This window comes from Pipra filicauda, unplaced genomic scaffold (genome assembly GCF_003945595.2).
Source record: "Pipra filicauda isolate LSUMZ 115617 unplaced genomic scaffold, ASM394559v2 scaffold427_size588224_pilon, whole genome shotgun sequence".
In the NCBI taxonomy this organism is placed as follows: domain Eukaryota; kingdom Metazoa; phylum Chordata; class Aves; order Passeriformes; family Pipridae; genus Pipra; species Pipra filicauda.
The window spans coordinates 160,127-176,862 of NW_024104562.1; the positions used below are offsets into that span (position 1 = coordinate 160,127).

General features: G+C 64.6%; 2 protein-coding genes across 3 annotated transcripts; both read right to left on the minus strand.

The window, feature by feature from the left end:
• Positions 1 to 240: 240 nt before the first annotated feature.
• TNFRSF25 (TNF receptor superfamily member 25) lies at positions 241 to 4,689 on the minus strand. Of its 2 annotated transcripts, XM_039385668.1 has the most exons (7): positions 3,843 to 4,689; positions 2,036 to 2,231; positions 1,816 to 1,944; positions 1,588 to 1,740; positions 1,425 to 1,509; positions 1,266 to 1,330; positions 241 to 1,181 (listed from the first exon to the last, which is right to left on the minus strand). In XM_039385668.1, the coding sequence occupies exons 1-7, from the start codon at positions 3,870 to 3,872 to the stop codon at positions 571 to 573; spliced, it is 1,269 nt and encodes a 422-aa protein (XP_039241602.1). In that variant the 5' UTR covers positions 3,873 to 4,689; the 3' UTR covers positions 241 to 570. The 2 variants fall into 2 exon arrangements, with proteins under 2 accessions (XP_039241602.1, XP_027607206.2); XM_027751405.2 differs by having other exon boundaries at positions 2,036 to 4,689.
• Positions 4,684 to 15,432, minus strand: PLEKHG5 (pleckstrin homology and RhoGEF domain containing G5). The gene is made up of 22 exons (XM_027751402.2): positions 15,251 to 15,432; positions 13,406 to 13,482; positions 11,229 to 11,358; positions 10,946 to 11,048; positions 10,805 to 10,865; positions 10,608 to 10,699; positions 10,395 to 10,531; positions 10,173 to 10,321; positions 8,396 to 8,581; positions 8,056 to 8,226; positions 7,888 to 7,983; positions 7,756 to 7,806; positions 7,496 to 7,645; positions 7,310 to 7,420; positions 7,093 to 7,242; positions 6,881 to 7,018; positions 6,562 to 6,681; positions 6,328 to 6,460; positions 6,142 to 6,257; positions 5,923 to 6,059; positions 5,061 to 5,849; positions 4,684 to 4,953 (listed from the first exon to the last, which is right to left on the minus strand). The coding sequence occupies exons 1-22, from the start codon at positions 15,381 to 15,383 to the stop codon at positions 4,944 to 4,946; spliced, it is 3,240 nt and encodes a 1,079-aa protein (XP_027607203.2). The 5' UTR covers positions 15,384 to 15,432; the 3' UTR covers positions 4,684 to 4,943.
• Positions 15,433 to 16,736: the final 1,304 nt, after the last annotated feature.

Genomic DNA, 16,736 nt, shown 5'->3' on the forward strand with positions numbered 1-16,736 from the left:
TGCCCCTCGCCTTCCTGGGGCTGCCCACACCACCCCTACCCCAATACCATGCTTGCCCACTGCACTGCCCCCCTCGTCCACAGCACCACAATCATCCCCATCACCCACACCACCTGCATCTCTGCCAGCACACGCATCGCCCGTCACCTGTGGTGGCCACATCACCAGTGGTGGCCCTGAGGTCAGCAGTGCCTCAGTGCCTTGCTGATGCAGCCCTGCGAGGAAGAGAGGGGGCCGGCCGATGGAAAACACGCCACTTTATTGGGGTGAGCACAGGCACGCCCGGCAGCGGGCAGCCTTGAGAACTGTCCCATGGGTTTGCAGTGGGCTCGGTGCCCGCTCGTCCTGCGAGTGGCCAGGCAGCCGACCTGCTGGGGCGTGGGGTCCCTCCTAGCCCTGGGAGCAGGGGGACATAAATAGAGGGGGACAGTGGGTAGGAAGGGGACATAAAAGTGACATAAAATGTCTACACGGCATAAGTAACAATACTTAGGGGTATGGCACAGCAGAGGTGCCCAGTGAGATGTGAAGGTGCCAGGACCTCCCTGTGCCATGGGGTGACGCTGGGGGCTAGGGCCCCGCTGGCAGGCTCTGGCGCAGTGCCTCGGCGCAGCCGGCCAGCTCCATGCGCTCCAGCGCAGCAAAGACACGGTCCAGCGTGGCGCTGGTCTGCTGGCACCAGCGCTTCAGCATCTCGTACTGCTGGTCACGGATGTGGGCCACCTCCAGCTCTACCAGCTCAATCTCCGCCTCCCGCAGCTCCAGCATCCGCATGAACTCCTTCCAACGCCGTACTGGCACAGCGTCGATGACAGCATAGAGCTGGCTGCCCTGCAGCAGGGCACTGCGGGGCTCCGGTGGGGCAGAGGGCTCCTCCTCGTCGCTGGGCTGCTCACGCAGCAGGGCCTGGTGCTTGGGGCTCTGCCTCACCGTGACAGTGGCACGATCTGTCCCCTGTGGGGAGCACGGCTGGGTCCAGCACAGGCTGTTCCACCCTGGGACACTGAACTGGCACCATGGTGTGGCCACAGCCCCAGCCATGGAGGTGCCTGCCTGTGCTGTGGGCAGGGGACCAGGTGCCAGGGCATCGTGCCGGAGCCTCTTCCTCTTGTGGTAGATGGCAAGGGCACCCAGGAAGAGGGGCCCGGTGAGTCCCAGCAGGATGTACTCCAGACCTGAGTCTGCAAGGAGCAGCAGGAGTGTTCTCATCAACCATCCAGCACGATGATCCCACACCAGTACCCCCAGCTCCATCACCCCCATACCTTGGCCACTGCTGCTGCTGCCACACACTTGCTGGCACTCTTTGCTGCACGTGTCCAGGGTGCTCCTGCAAGGAGAGGGGAGCCATGGGCACCATGGTGTGCCATGCCACAGGCCCCACACCTGTCCCCAGCTGGGACACAGTGAGGGTCAGTGCTTACATGTGGCACGGCCGGCACTCATCGCCCTCGGTGTAGAAGTCAGGTTTGCAGCTGCTCTCACAGAGTGTGTCCTGAGTCTCTGAGCCTGGAGAGAGGGTGGGCATGAGGGAGGGTGGCACAGCCAGAGGTGGCACAGCCAGCAGGGGCGGCTGGCAGCACTCACAGGGCTGCTGGATGAGGCGCCCAGTGCAGGGTTGGCACTTCCGACATGAGAACTCGCTGCAGCTCTTGTCGAGGCAGACACGGAAGTATCCGGGATCACAGCCACAGGCAACGTTGCTGGTGGCCGAGCAGTTGCTCAGAACACTCTGGAAAGCTGCAGAAAGCAGGTAGTGAGTGGCACAGCACTGCGCTGCATGGCACAGCACAGCATGGTGTGATCCCAGCTCACCTTGTCGGTCACACTCGTAGCAAGCCTGGCACTCTGTCAAGGTGTTGGGCTGGGAGCGGAAGGTCCCGATGGGACAGGGATTGCAGACCCTGTCGTTGTGGCTTGTGCAGGGCTTGTGCAGGTATGTCCCTGCAGAGTGACAGGAAGCATGGTCACACGGGGTAACACACCTGTTGCCACAGTGTGCCATGCCACGCCACACGGGCCAGGCAGCACTCACCTGCAGGACACTGGCGACAGCACTGGTGAGTACGCTCGATCCAGTTCATGCCAGCAGGGCAGGGGTGTCTGGTGGCATGTCTCCGCAGGCGGGTGAGTGGCTGCACCAGGACCCGCTGTCCTCGCAGCACGGTGTGGTTCTGCCACCCCGGGGGCTGTGATTTGCTGGCTGCCAGCCCCAGCACTGCCAGGATCACCTGTGGGCAAAGAGAGAGCAGGGCTGCGGGCAGCCAGGGTGCCCCAGGAGCCATGGACCCATGGGGGATGGCCCTCACACCATGCTGCACTCCCAGCCACATATGATGGGCTACTGGAGCCAGAGCCAGGTCCAGTACCATGTGGACATCAGTGCCTGTGCAGGGCAGAATGGCTGGATTGGTGGCCCTGTGCCCTTGAGCTGCGCGGGTGTGCTGCCTCAGGGCAGGGAATGCCCCGTGGCAGCCCCTGTGCACTGCCTTTCCCGCCCTACAAGAGCAAGCCACTTCCTGCTGGCCCTGTGGGGGCCACTGTGCCACAACCTGTGCCCAGATGGCTGCTGTCAGGTGCCCCTGTGCGCTCTGCAAAGGGTGCTTCCAGGCTGGTTGGGGAGTGGTGCCGGGAAGCAAGACCACCTGTGACGACAGGAGCCCTGCCGTGTCCCCAGGGATGGGGACGAGTGAGTCGGGTGCGCTGCTGGTGGTGCCATGGATTGCAGGTCCAGGGAGTTGTCGGCAGCCAGGCGCGGGGGGGGTTAACTCTGCCAGCTTAAACTTTCCTGGGGTTTATCTCCCTCGCAGAGGAGGTGATTTCCGCCCCTAGAGGAAGCCGTGCCTGGCTCACACTCTCCCCGATGCTATCACGCCTTGTGTGCGCGTCCCAAAGTAGGTCACAGCTCCCCCGCGGGGTGCCAGGTGCTACACGCAGGGCAGCCCCTCTGCCCAGACAGCCCCGGGGGGGCGGCGAGGAGGTGCCCACGCTGATACCCCTTCCACGGGCAGGGCAGGGACCCGGGAGGGCCGTGGCGCTGGCAGTGTGGGCAGGAAACCAGGGGATTCCTCGCTGGGGGCTGGATTTCCCAGCCGTGATGGCCCCGATTACTGCAGCTGAATCATTTTCTGCTAAACCCGCCGCCACCGGCAGACTGGAAACCGCGCTGGGCCGCCCGCACGCAGAGCAGGGCGGCTGCCGCAGCCCCGGCTGCCAGCGGCACGTCTGAGTCAGCGCCGAGGCACGGCCCCGTCAGCACACCCTGCCCGCAGCCCCCCTGCAGCCCCCGGCCGGCGCGGGGAGCAGGTGCCCGGCGGGCAGGGGAGCGGTGGGCGCGGAGCAGCGGCGGGCACGCCTGTGGCCGGCTGCGGGTGGGCACAGACACCGCTTCCCACCGCCAGCGCTGCTCCCGCCCACAGCGCGGCCCCTGCTCCCCTCATCCGAGTGCCGGGACAGCCACTCCCCAGCCCCGAGGGCAGCCCCACCGCCGGCAGCGTGACCTGAACCCGCGGGCTGTCGGCACAGCCAGTCCTCGTGGCACTGCCCTACCTGCTGCCCCGTGACTGAGCCCACACTCTCCACGACCGCATTGTGTCCGTGTCTGCGATCTTCGTGGCTGTGCCGTGCCTGTGGCCCCTGTAGCCAAGCCACACCACGGGTGCTTTGGTGCAGCAGAGACCAGTCCCAGATGTTAGCCAGAGAGGCAAGCGTGTTTGGCACGTTTGGCACTGGAGTTACTCCACCTTCCTCCCTCCCTCCTCCAGACCCATTTCAGCCACGGCCCTGGGGCACCCCACAGCTGGTGCCAGGGCTCCACGGGACCCGCATGCCGGCACACTCACCCAAGCCACCCCAGGGCAGCAACACTTCATCCTTGTGGCCGATGTGGTTGGTTCATGCCAGGGCAGTGAGGGGACCAGGGTGGCGGGCGCGGTTGGGTGTCAGGGCAGCTCAGTGCTCAGGCAGGGTGCCCCGGCACCCCATGGCCACCGCCAGCAGCACGCGACGCGTGGTGAGTGAGCACCAGCCCTCCCCACACAGGCTTTTACACCCAACCGCAGCAGGAGGAAATGCTTTTTTGGAAATGAGTCCAGGGGATATGAAACCACATGACAGGAGCGCCGCCGCCCTCCCTCACCCGCTGGCACAAACCCAGGGTAGCAGAGGTTGGGGGGGGGGGATGTACAGCGTGCAGGGAGCAGCGCTGACCCTCACCCCAGGGCTCCATCCCCATCCTGAGCCCTGGAACAGGAGGCTGAAACTGGCCCCAGTCCCCTCTTCACCTGCCCCCGAGGGGCTCCCTCAGCTTTGCCTCACCCACCCTGGTGCTGCCCAGCCCTGGGTGTTGCCATGGCTGAAGGAGAGGCGAGGCGGGCGCGAGCGTGCACCAGCTGGGTTTATTGCTCAGCTGGGACGTGGAGTGCAGCCTGGCATGGGGGGGCTCCCACCACAACTCTCATACTCTGGCCTTGGGCACTGCCAGCAACTGCCACCACACAGGGCAAACCCACCCCAGCCCCGCACCGTCCCCTTCTGCCACCAGCCCCAGCTTCCTCCCTGCACCGCCTGCAGCACCATGCCACTGGCACTGCATCCCTCTCAGCATCTTCCCCACTCACCATTGCCGACATTGTCATCCCTTCGTCGCCCACAGGAGCTGCCCCACAGCCCCCCACAGCCCCCCACGGCCCCAGGGCCCCCTGCCCAACAACTCTCGTTTCTGTGGACAAGGGTCCAGCACAAGCCACGTGCCATGTCCAGCCCCGCACTGCCGTGCCCAGAGCACGTCCTCGCCAAGGGGACTGGTCTGCATCCCCATCCATGTCCCCACCAGCGTGGCATCCCAGTGCTCGCTCTGCCCAGCCCTGGCATTACGCTATGGTTAGAAGCAGGAGCAGCTCCTTGGTGCATCTGCGCGTCTGTGCTTTCCATGCCGGCGGCTCTCAGACCTCCCTGCAAGGCACAGAGTGGGGAGAGATGCCCTCAGTGCTGGGACCCAGCCCCTGGGGAGCCCCCAGGAGGGCCAGGGCACCCCTTGGGAACAGGCAGCATGTGCTTACGAGGCCGTCAGCGTGGAGTTGAGCATCAGCGTGGCATGGATCCGGTACAGCTGCGCCAGCGTCAGCTTGCGGTGCCGTGCCGACTGCGGGTCTGAGAGGGTCCGGTGGGCAGGAGGTGGGGGGTCACGCCTGAGCTCCCCTGGGAGGGAGACCGGGCTCTTCACTGGCTCCTCATGCTCTGAGAGCTCGGAAGTGGAGCTGCCACTGCTGCCAGAGGCAGCTGGGGGCACAGGGGCTTGGTTAGTCTGGGGGAAGCCAGCAGAGAGGTCAGAGAGGCTGCGGCTCTGGCTTAAGGGGCCTGGGGAAGTGGGGGACAGGAGCTGTGGCAGGCTGGCCTCTGACTTGGACTTAAGCACCCTGGCAGGGCAGGGCAGGAGCTGCACTGGGGTGCGGCGGCGCAGCCGTGGTGAGGGGGGCCGTGGAGCTGGGGGGGCCAGGGAGGGCTCCCGCCCCTCCTCAGCCACCCCATCTGGCTGCTGGCTGAAGTCCCGCAGTGAGGCAGGTGAGAGTGTGCCGTAGGCACTGTCGATGGAAGACGAGCGGCAGCCGCCAGCCGGGGAGGCCATGCCATGGGGCAGGGGCACAGGCAGAGCGCCTGCAGGCAGCTCCTGAGTGGGGGTCTCGGTGGAGGTGTCCGCAGAGGTGCCAGTGCTGATGGAGGTGCTGGTGCCAACGGAGGAGCTGTCTGAGGTCGACCTGAAGGGTCCTGTGTCCCAGTCTGGGGAGGAGAGCTCATCACCGCCGTCTGCTGCCACCATGGCGAGCGTCTCAGTGGAACCGTCAGAGGGGCTGTAGGAGAAGGAGGGTGAGGAGGGGGCTGTGCCAGGCCAGGGGTGTGCAGGGCCCCCCTCCCATTCCCTACCACTGCTGTGAGTCTGGGCTGGCACTGCTGCGGCGCAGGATGGTAGGTGAACTGGCAGCTGAGGTGCCGCTCCCGCCGTCCTCCTCCTCCTCCTCCTCTTCCATGCACCGGCGCTGCCGCAGCTGCTGCAGCAGGTTCTGGGAAGGGGAAGGCATCAGTGAGGACCAGGTTGTGCACAGGGCACCTGCAGGTCCCCTGCGCAGCCCCATGCCCCCTCACCTGGGCATTGCGCACCGCCTCGACCCAGCTGCGGCACAAAGACTGCCCGCTGGCCTGGAAGGTGTAGGCAGCCACAGCGCTCCCCAGTTCGTTCAGGTAGATGAGGAGGAAGGAGCCTGTGGGCAGAGGCTGTCAGCCACGTCAGGGACCCCCTCTGCAGACTCCCTTCCCCCTAGTGCTGCTCACCTGGGTCCCTGAGCTCTCGGCAGACAACCTTGTCCACCAGCAAGGGCTGCCGGACCACCTTGGTGCGCTCAGCCTTCTTTAGGGGCTTGGTGATGAGGAAGAGGTCGGTGAAGAGGAAACAGTAGACATCCATCTGGGAGTGAGAGTGGGGCCGTGGTTGCTGGTTGGCACAGTGAGTGAGGGCAGGTGGGCAGGGGCCGCAGCCGAGGCCCCCTCATCCCCTGCAGTCCTCACCTTGCTGTCTTTACCTTCCCGCATGCGCAGGCTGCCCTCAAGGAGGAGCTGCCGAGTGTCCTCTGGGGAGGTGCCGGGGATGGGGGCTGTCAGGTCCAGCCGCAGGAATTCCTTCAGTAGCTGCCGGGAGCCACCAGCATCAGCATGGGGTGCATGGGATAACATGGCATAGGGTGGCATGGCATGATATAGCATGGGGTGGCTTGGCATGAAGTGACATAGGGTTGGTAGTGCAGTGCGGCAGAGAGTGGCATTGAGTGGCATAGCGTGGCATGGCATGACATGGCAGAGGACAGCAGCTCCCCCATGCCCAGCCTACCTTGTCCACCTCATCTGTGCTGCCCTCCACCACCTCGTAGGTGTCGATGCGGCTGAGGATGGTGGCCAGGCGCTGCCGCTCTTGCCGCTGGCGCATCCGTGAGTTGACGTCATTGATGAAACGCTCCACAGAGCCAATCTGTGGAGGGGTTGGCAGTGGGTTTGAGGGGTTGGGGGGATCAACCCTGTTGCCTCCCACTCCCGTACCCTTACCATGGTGGTAATGGCGTCACGGGCACGTGGGTCATCTGTCTTCTTCAGCACGGACTTGAGGAGCAGTGGGTACTTGGTGAGGCGTTGGTGGGGCTTCACCAGCATGTCGCTCAACTTCAGACGGCTGCACTGCTCGTGCTTTTCGGCCCACTGTGGCATGCAGGTGTCAGTGCCAGTACTGCCCCGGTCCCAGCCCCGGTACCCACTCTCCCCTTACCGTCACATAGGTGCGAAAGAGCTCGCTGTCCCGCAGCAGTGCCCGCATGTACTCCATGCATCCCTCCTCCTCCATGCAGTACCGCACGTAGGGCTTGAAGAGGGACCCGAACTGGGAGGCGCAGAGGGGTCACCATGGGGCACAGCATGGCATTGCCCTCCACAATGGCCTGGGGTCCCCACTCACCGTCTTGAAGCCATTGAGGAAGTCAATGGGGTCAAGCAGTGCCCCAGTCCGTCGTGCCTTGGCCAGCACTGGGGCCATGACGCTGCGCCACAGCTCACAGTGCAGCCGGATGATCTCCCCAATGTTGCTGAAGAGCCGCTCGACATCCACCTGTGGAGGTGAGGTGGGCAGTGCTGGGGGACGGCACCTGCATCTTGCAGCACTGCCAGGCTGAGGAGCCATCCCCAACACCCCTGGCCCCCACAAGCCTCTCTGCTCACCTCACAGAGCAGCCCTGACTCCTGCAGGTTCAGCAGGCAGCAGAGGAAGAGCTGTGGGGAGAGAGCAGGGAGCTGGCGGGCTGCAGCCGTGGCCCCTGGCCCCAGCACAGCGCAGCGTCCACCAGCACTCACATCGGTAATGACTTTGAGCTTGCGGATGTAGGTGGCCTCGGTGTGCAGCAGCTCCCAGATGGCTTCCTGCTGGTGGCACTGCCGGCGTGACAGGGCCTGCCAGGCTGAGCGTGAGCACCGTGCCAGGGCTGAGCACAGCCCCCATGGCCTCCCAGCCCCTAGCCCTACCTCTGCTCCCTGGATGATCTGCTGCCAGCTGTCCTCCAGTGCCAGCCCAGCCTCATCCCCATCCTCCTCCCAGGAGTCGCGGTCAAAGCGGAGCTGGGGCGGCAGCTTGGGCAGCCCGAAGGTGCCGTAGGCGTGCAGCCTGTTTGCCAGCTGCTCCAGCTTCTCAGTCTCCTGAAGCAGGGGGCAGAGCAGCTGGGCAGAGGCCAGTGGGCATGTGCCACAGACCCCTTTGCCCCACGTGTGGAACTAGGGGGCTCGAGCCCCAGGGGACCCATCCCAGCTCCCCAGCACAGCCGCAGGTGGCTCCCGTGCCCCCTCACCATGCCTGTGTCCAACCTACCCGCCCGAAGGAGCCCACGCTGGTGCCAGAGCCGAAGAAGCCACTGAAGCGGCTGGCAGCGCGGTTCTTCCAGGTGTCGGTGCCATTGGTGGGCAGGGAGCTGCCGATGTGCAGAGCCAGCTCAGGGCTGGGAATGCTGGTGTCCCCCAGGAATTCCATCATGTTCTTCCTCCGCCGGCTAAGAGCCTGCAGCAGGGACAGTCAGTGCCCCTGGGGTCAGCGCTCGGCAGCCTGGCCATGGCACTGGGATGGGGACAGTGGCGTGGCACAGCGTGACGCTCCAGCAGGGCTGACCTCGAGCACCGTGGGACAGACACCCAGACGGCAGTCCTGGGCAGTGCGTCCTCCGGCCACGCTCCCCTGCCCGCACTGACCTGCCTACCTGCATCCCGGGGGTGCAGGGCCCCGGGGGTGCAGGACCCCGGGTGCTGCCTGGCCGAGCCCAGCCGGCCATGGGCAAGCGGCCCCAGCAGCACGGGGGCTCACGACATCCCGAGGGGCACAGACCCAGCCAAGCCGCCTGTCCAGCCGTGCTCCCGGCTCCGACGGCACAGCCGGGGCCGGGCAGGCTGTGGCCGGGCTCCTCCGAAACAAAAGGAGGTGGGGCCAGAGCCGAAAACCTAATTTCCCTCCTCGCAGATAAGCTACCAGAGCTGAACAATTCACCGGCAGAGATCAAAGCCCCCCAGCCGGTCGCAAGAGCTGGGTCACAGCCAAGTGGCTCCCTCCACCCCGGGCACCGCTGCACCGGCTGCTCCCCGCGTGTCTCTGGGCTGTGCCGGAACGTGGCCGCTGCCATCTCCTTACCGTGGCACAAAGGGCAGCAGGGCCGGGGCTCCCTGCCTGCCACCGAGCCCTGGGAAGTGGCACGGTGCTGCCACCACCGCCAGCACAGCCCCACACCCTGCCACGTCCCCGGACCCAGGAAGGAAAAGCCGCCACAGGCACTGTCCCCCTTACTCACTGCGCTGCCACGTCCCCAGGTGCCCCGGCCGCCGCCAGCCCTATCGCCCTGGTGCAGCTCAGCACCCGCCTGCCCCCAGGAAGGCGGTCGGGACTGAGAGCCCTGCAGGGGGGGCTGGTTGCCCACTGACCCCCCTGCCCTGCCAGGACTGTGCCGGTCCCGCAGCCAGGCATCATAGTGCTGGACACGGGTGGCCACCAGCCCTGGCCACACAGCCAGCTTGCCACCCTCAGGGCCTGCTGGCACAAAAGTGAGCACTGTGTCTCCCTGACCAGCCCCTGCAGAGCTGCTCCCCACGGGCCCAACACTCTCCTCCCACAGGAGTTGTGCCCAGCCCAGCCCCACGCCTTATCTGGGGACAGGGTCCACGGGGCAGGACTGAGCTGTGCTCAGCAGCTGCCAGGCACTGTGGACAGGAGGGCCAGCAGCCAAGGGCGAGTCCTGGGGCCAGGGCGAATCCCAGGGCCAAGGTGGCACCAAGTGGCAGCCACTGCTGGGGCCCCCAAGGCTCCTATTTGCCTTAGCTTTGGTGGCATCCTGTACCTGGCACAGCCACAGGGCTGGTGCCACTGCTTGAGCTGCTACGCTACTGTGGCACAGCCAGCACAGCATAGCCAGCACAGCACAGTCAGGAGGCAAAGTGGCTCTTGGGGACTCCAGCAGGATCTTCAGCCACACCCCATGAGGCCATCAAGAAGACACCATGTTGCTGTCTCATGACCCATCTTCCCACAAAGAACGGCTACAGGGGGATCACACACCCTACCATCCCCTCCCCAGTTCCTCCTTCCCAGAGCTGGCACTGGCACTCACCAGGCTGTCGGTGCCCTCTCGGCATCCTGGCAGTGGCTCCAGGACTGGCCCGAGGACTGCAGCGGTGCTGCCAGGGTGCAGGATGGGCAGGCTGGCCGACCTGGCGTCCCGCACTGCCTGCTCCACCTTCAACTCATCCCCAGGCTTGGCTGTGGGAGCATCAGGTTGTCAGTGTCTGGGAGCCCTGAGGCAGCTGAGCCTTCTGCCAGGCCCCCACCGCACCTTTCACCCGCAGGTAGTGCCCCCCGAAGCGGAACGCCTCGAACTGCAGGGACAGTGGTGTGTGGGACTGGTCCAGGTAGATGTCCACCTTGCCCAGCTCGATCGCCTTCCTCTCGAACACCGGCAGCAGCACCTCCCTGCAGGACACGAGCCCCACCTCCGTCTCTGCATCAGTCCCCACACTGTCCCCGTACCTGTCCCCAGCAAACTCACCCCAGTGACTTCTTCTTCACAGCCGGCACAATCTCTGCCTCGATGTCGACGCTAAGGTCGAACTTCAGGGTGAAGCACTCCTTGCTGGGGTCCTGGGGGGAGGCAGCAGCCGCTCACCCAGGGGTCTCTCCCTCCCACCCACCAGGGCCATGCTGCTGCCCTGCCAAGTGCCCCGGGGAGAGGGGCTGGTGCCTTACATCTGTGTGCCTGCGCCAAGCCTTCTTTTTAGGCAGCTTCAGTGCCGAGCTCCTGCGTTCCCTGTGGGCACAGGAAGGGCAGAGTTACGGGGACGCTGTGGGCTGGGGCCACACAGGGGACATACAAGGCTGGGGGCTCACCCTCTGCTCTCTGCTGGACCTTCCTCTTCCTCCTCCACATCGGAGGCAGGGCTGGTGCGTGGGGGGCACGAGCGCGTTGACATGTTGCGGGCCAGGATGGAGCCTGCAAACGGACATCGAGCTGGGCTGCGACACCTCCCCAACCCCGTGCTGGCTCCCACTGCATCCCACTCCCACCTGTGTGTTGTACCAGCCCCAAGTGCATTCCATCACTCCCACCCCTGCGCTGCACCCCTGCCGTGGAGCTGTGGGAGCAGCGGTGTTGCTGCTCAGCCCGGCTCACCTTGAGGGGGCAGGTCGAAGCGGATGTGGCCATCAAAGTGCATGGCGCCATGGAGGCGGCCGTCGCAGACTTCACACAGGCTGAGGGGGCCGCTGCGGCTCAGCTGCCGGCACTCCACGTGGTGGCATTCCTGCAGGGACATGCGTTTGTCAGGCAGCACCTGCCTGGGGCCACCAGCTATGGCATGCTGGCAGGAGGGATGGGCAGCACCATGAGCAGCTGGGTCCCCTCTCCCATCCCCAACTGCTGCTGGCACACTGCTCACGGGGAATGCTGAGGCCAGAGCGGGCACGAGGAAAGCAGCATGAGCGGGACACAGGCACGAGACAGTGGGTTCTGCAGGACATGGTGATGACAGGGCCTTCTGCACCATGGATTCCCCTCCTTGCTCCACTGCTATGAGCAGAGACCCTGAGACAGCTGCACATGCTGAGGCTTGGACAGGGAGCTGGGGGACAGCCACCTGTGCCCATGGCACTCACACCTCACCAGTGGCTTGGGAGACCGCCCTGGCACCCCAGAGCCCCTTTGTGCTGATGAGAGCCGTGTCCCCACAGCAGGACGGAGGAAGCGAGCGTCTGCGGCCAAACAATGCTCGAAGCCGGCGCGTTTCCTCCCATTGTGTGCGGCCACGGCCGTGGCCCCAGCCCCACCGGGCATTCACAGCGGGTTATTTTTAAACCCCCGGCTGGGCCCCCAGCACAGTGCATGGCCTGTGACCTCCGGCCAGCGCCCATCTCACTGGGGGCTCCAGCTGGCCCCGCTCCAAGGGATTGTGGTGCCACCAGCCACTGCCAGCAAGCCCTGCTGCACCACTGACATACCCCCATCCCCATGTGGGACCCCCATCGCCACTCTGCACGCAGAGGGTTGCAAGGGGCTGCCGGGAGGAGCCAGCCCTGCCCAGGCTTGCCTGTAGTGCACTGTGCTGCTGCGGGGAGGAAGCACCCGTGCAGCTCCAGCCGCCCCCACTTCCTGCCCTCCTTCCTCCCAGTGCTGCTGAGGTCAGAGCTGACGTGCTCCCACCACACGCGTGCTCTCCAAGGGGCCGTCGGCCCCTCTGCAGCAGCCACTGCCACGGTACCCACCAGTGCCCTATCCCAGGCAACAAGACAGCCCCAGAACACCGTGTGCCCCCAACCCTCCTCCTCTGCCGCCATGTGCCTCACACCACTGTGGCCATCATGACACCTGCATGCGAGAGCATGGCCACAGCTTGTGCTCGCTCAGTGGGCTCCCCTGGGACCCTTGGCAGCTGCTCCACAGGTACTCAATGCTCCTCATCCACTCTGTGCCAGCAGCACATCTCTGGGCTCAACCCCCAGGAAGGGCCAGGCAGGATGGCCAAGCCTCTCTGCCCACCCCAGGGATCAGCTCCTGGTCCAAGCCCTGCCACGGTCACATGACAGCTTCGCCGCCCCTCAACAAGCATCTCACAAAGAGAGGGGGATCAAGATCCAGCACCCTGCCACAGCAGAACAAGCCCCCAGACTGACCAGCCCACCCATCAAACCCCCACTACCTGCCAGGCGCTGTCAGGGGTCTCTGGTGACAGTGGCAGGGTGGCCTCAGTGGGTGGATCCCAGCAGTCCCAGCTGCACCACTGGGCAACCACAGCTCAGTGCCACGTGTGCCCCAGCAGCACTGGCCCTGCCACCCCAGCACGCAAACAGAGCACCGTGGCACTGGCCCTGCCACCCCAGCATGCAAACAGAGCGCTGTGGCACACCCTTGGCGCGCCTGGGCCGTCCTGCCTGCTACACCAGAGACACTGCCTGCAGCCCCACACAGAAACCCCTGGGATTCGCTTGGGAGCCAGGGTGTGAGTCCGGCCCAGTCCTGCACAGGCAGTGGGAGAGAAGAGACACTAAATCCACCCTTGACTCACATTAGTGAGCAGGGGAGCAGATGGGCTGGGGCATATTAGCTCCAATCACGCCAGCTTGGGGAAATGGGCAAATCACCGCCATGCCGTTAAACGCCAGCTGGACCGTGACACCAGCAAGGAATGCACATCCAGCACGGGCGGGGGCACACGGCACGCCAGGGGCTGCCAGCCAGGGCAGGGGCCCTTCAGGGACCGGCAGGTTGGGCAGAGCCATCCACTGCCCCTTCTCACCCATGAGACCGACCCCAGGAGGCAGCTGCCGGTGCTGCCCCCACCCTGCAGGACCCACCTTGGCTGCCCTCCTCTCACCGGCGCAGTTGGGATTCTGGCAGCGCAGCACTGTCTCTTCTGCTGGGCACGGCTCGTCTGTGGAAAGAGAGGATCAGTGCCTGGGTGCCATGAGAGCCACCCCCAGGGGCCATGCTGAGACCCCCACAAACACAAACCCTGGGTTTAAGAGCTTGGCAAAGCACACAGGCTCAGCTGAAGCTGGTCTTGCCCACTCCTGCCCGCCCCCGCCTGTCCCACAGCCTATGCAGAAGGATGAAGCCCTATGCCCAAGAGCCAGCACTGCATCCCCGCTGAGGGAAGGCACTGTGTGCTCCACAGAGACAGAATCCAGCACCTCTTGCCCGGCACCCCAAGGCACAGGATGAGGACACAGACCTGCCCCAGCTCCCTTGGGGCTGGCACGGCCTGGGGCTGCAGCAGGAACACTAAATCTGCCGCTGTCAGTTCCCAACGGGGCTTAGTAGCCACTTTAAGCTTTGACAGTTAAATCGGCCTTAGGGACAAATCCTATTTTGAAGGCTTTTGTTATGTGTCGCACCTAATAGTTTAAAAATAACGGACTGCTTGTGGCAGACGAGCACTACGGACACCCTCTGGCAGGACAGCCCCACTGCGGGCAGGGATGCACGGCTGGGAAGCTGCCTGCTGGGGAGGGAGCCCATGCCGGGGATGTGGAGAGGCCAGGTGCCACGGCTGTACCAGCCCAGCAGCACAGGGGCTTCCCTGCCACGCCATTCCCCTCTCCCGCATCCTTCCTGCCAACAAAAACAGCATCCATGCCAGCCCGAGAGGGCCATGGCCAAGGCCAGGGTTAGACTCAGTCTGCAGGTTAAAATGCCTTTTGAGGCAGCACCGAAAAAGCTGCTACTTCTGTCTGGAGAGAGGGAAGCAACTGGTTGCTCCAGCTCCCATCTGGGAGTGATCCCGGGGCTGCCGTGGCGCCACGGGCGCTGCTGGATGACGGCGCGGAAGCAGCCGGGCAGGGCTGGGTCCGTCGCCGCCCGGGAGCCGGGCCGGGAGCAGGAGCCGGGAGCAGGAGCCGGGAGCCGAGCCGGGCTCTGCCCCCGCGGCAGGAGCACAATGACGGCTCTGTCTGCGCGGCCGCCCCGCAGCGCTCCCGGGCTGGGCCGGCCCCCGCCCCCCGCCGCTGCCGTTTCACTTGACCTATCGGGAATAATAACGGAAGCAAATAAGAAATTCTTTCATGCACCCGAGGGAAAGTTTTCCAAACTCACCAAAAACCTAGAGGCCGCCCGCAGGGGCCGGCGGTGCCAGGGACCAGCCCCGCGCCGGAGCCGCCGGCACGGCCAAAGCCGCGTGGCCGTTCCCAGGCGCTGACCCTGCCCGCGGGTCACACGCGCACCGGGGCCTCCTGCACGCGGGCTGGGAGCTCTTCGCAGGGCCCCCCGGTTCCTGGCAGAGGCAGGAGGGTGTCCGGGTCCCCACCAGCCACCTCGGGGGCCGGAGGAGGGATCTTGTCCCCATCAGCTCCTGTCCCCCCTCCTCCCGGTCACCTCCTCCGCTGCTGCCGGCTGTGCTATCACGCCCGGCGCTCCCGGCGACGGAAAACAAGTCTGAAACCGGATCATCCTCGCAGCCGAGCGCACGGCGGCAGCCGGCTGCTTCAAACCCTGCCTGGGCCGGGGGGAGCGCTGCCGGGGGCATGGGGCAGTTTGCTGAGCGCTCCCCAGCTGCACCTGCAGCATTCCCACGGCATCCCTGTGGCACCCCTGCTCCAGCGAGAGCTTCTCCCAGCCCCTCACCCTCTTTGCCACAGCTGGAGACTTTGGCCAACCATAGCAGCCCACAGCCCTGGCTGCTCGAATCCCCCCCAGCCACCTACCCCCGAGCTCCTCGCTGATGTCCAGGCCAGAGCTCCAGGAAAACCGCTCCACTGCCTCGTACTCCAGCCCCGCCAGCCCGGCCGGCAAAGCCTCCAGTTCGTAGGCACCCCTCTTCTTCCAGTACAGAAACATCCTGGGGTCACGGCCGGAGGGCCCCCCAGAGCCGTGCCCGCCCCAATGGGGCCGCCAGTGGGACTAACCGGGGAAGACTGGCTCTGGCTTTAAGAGTGGGTCCCGGTCTCCGGACAAGCGGTGCATTGATGCCAGCGGCGGGAGCCGCAGGGCGGCCGAGGGTGCTGCTGGAGGCTGCCCAGCGCCCGCGCGGGGGGCGCACAAAGGGCCTTTCTTCAGCCTCCTACAGACATTGCACAAATTTCACTTTCCGCCGTCTATGGAAGACATTCGGCCACGGAGACAAGACGTGCTTGTGATGGAAAGAATCAGCATGAAGAGGGGGGCTATTCGGCGGCTCTGCCATCCAGACGGCTTTTGAGGGGGCAGGAATGTGCTGCCCTGAGCCCCAGTTTCATCCCTGTACCCATGGGCTCACAGGGGCCCCCAGCCTGTCCAGAGAAAGCCAGGGGTCTTCAGGGGGATTTTCCTCCTGCTAAATCCAAGCAAACAAGAAAGCACCAGCTAGGGCTTAAAACCCTCAAAGGCAGCAAAGGTTGGTACCTTTGTCCTACCCCACATAAAACTTCCTAAAACAGGGAAAAACCACAGCACTATGCAGGATGATCAAATCCCAGCCCCCCTACTCATCACAGAAACTCCTCCCGGAGGCACCATGTGCTCCCCAGAGTTTTGCTGCTTCTGGTCACCCCTTGCCAGAAATTTCAACAGAAATTGCTGCTGCAAATGTAACAAATGCCAATTTATTGCAAAATTAATCCTACTTTATTTAGTGTATCCTTGATATTTGAAGTGCTGTCACTGATTTCCCACTGATCACAGAGCCGAGTGTCCCCAACTGCCTGGTGGGATGCTTTGCTGAGGATTATGCTGACCTGTCCATTGTCCCTGACCAGCATTGTCTCTCTCCCTCTTAGGGAGCACCAGAAGCCGGTGAGGTGCCCCCTTTCCCAAAGCTGCAGCATCCACCTCTGGGCCCTGGCAGGCACAGGCAATCTGAACGCCCTGGAAATGCCCCAAAACAGTCCCACACTTGCAGCTCGGGACTTATCCCCCAGCTGCAGGGAATGTAGCCAGTGTGGGGTCCATCGCCTGCAGCCAGGGGAGGTGGATGCTGGAGGCTGGTGACAGCACTAAGGGTGATGCTCAGCTATGGGGGGGGGTTCAGCACTGGGCATTTCTCACATGCCCTTTGCCTATCTCACCTTTCCTGAAGCTTTTTCCACCCACTTCCCTGTGACTTGAACTCCCCTCTCACCCTGCCTGGGATGTTCTCCTTGGCTGCACCACAGCCCCCTTTATTTATTTTAGCCACTGTTCAGGCCACAATGCCAGCCAAGTCCTTCCTTTGCT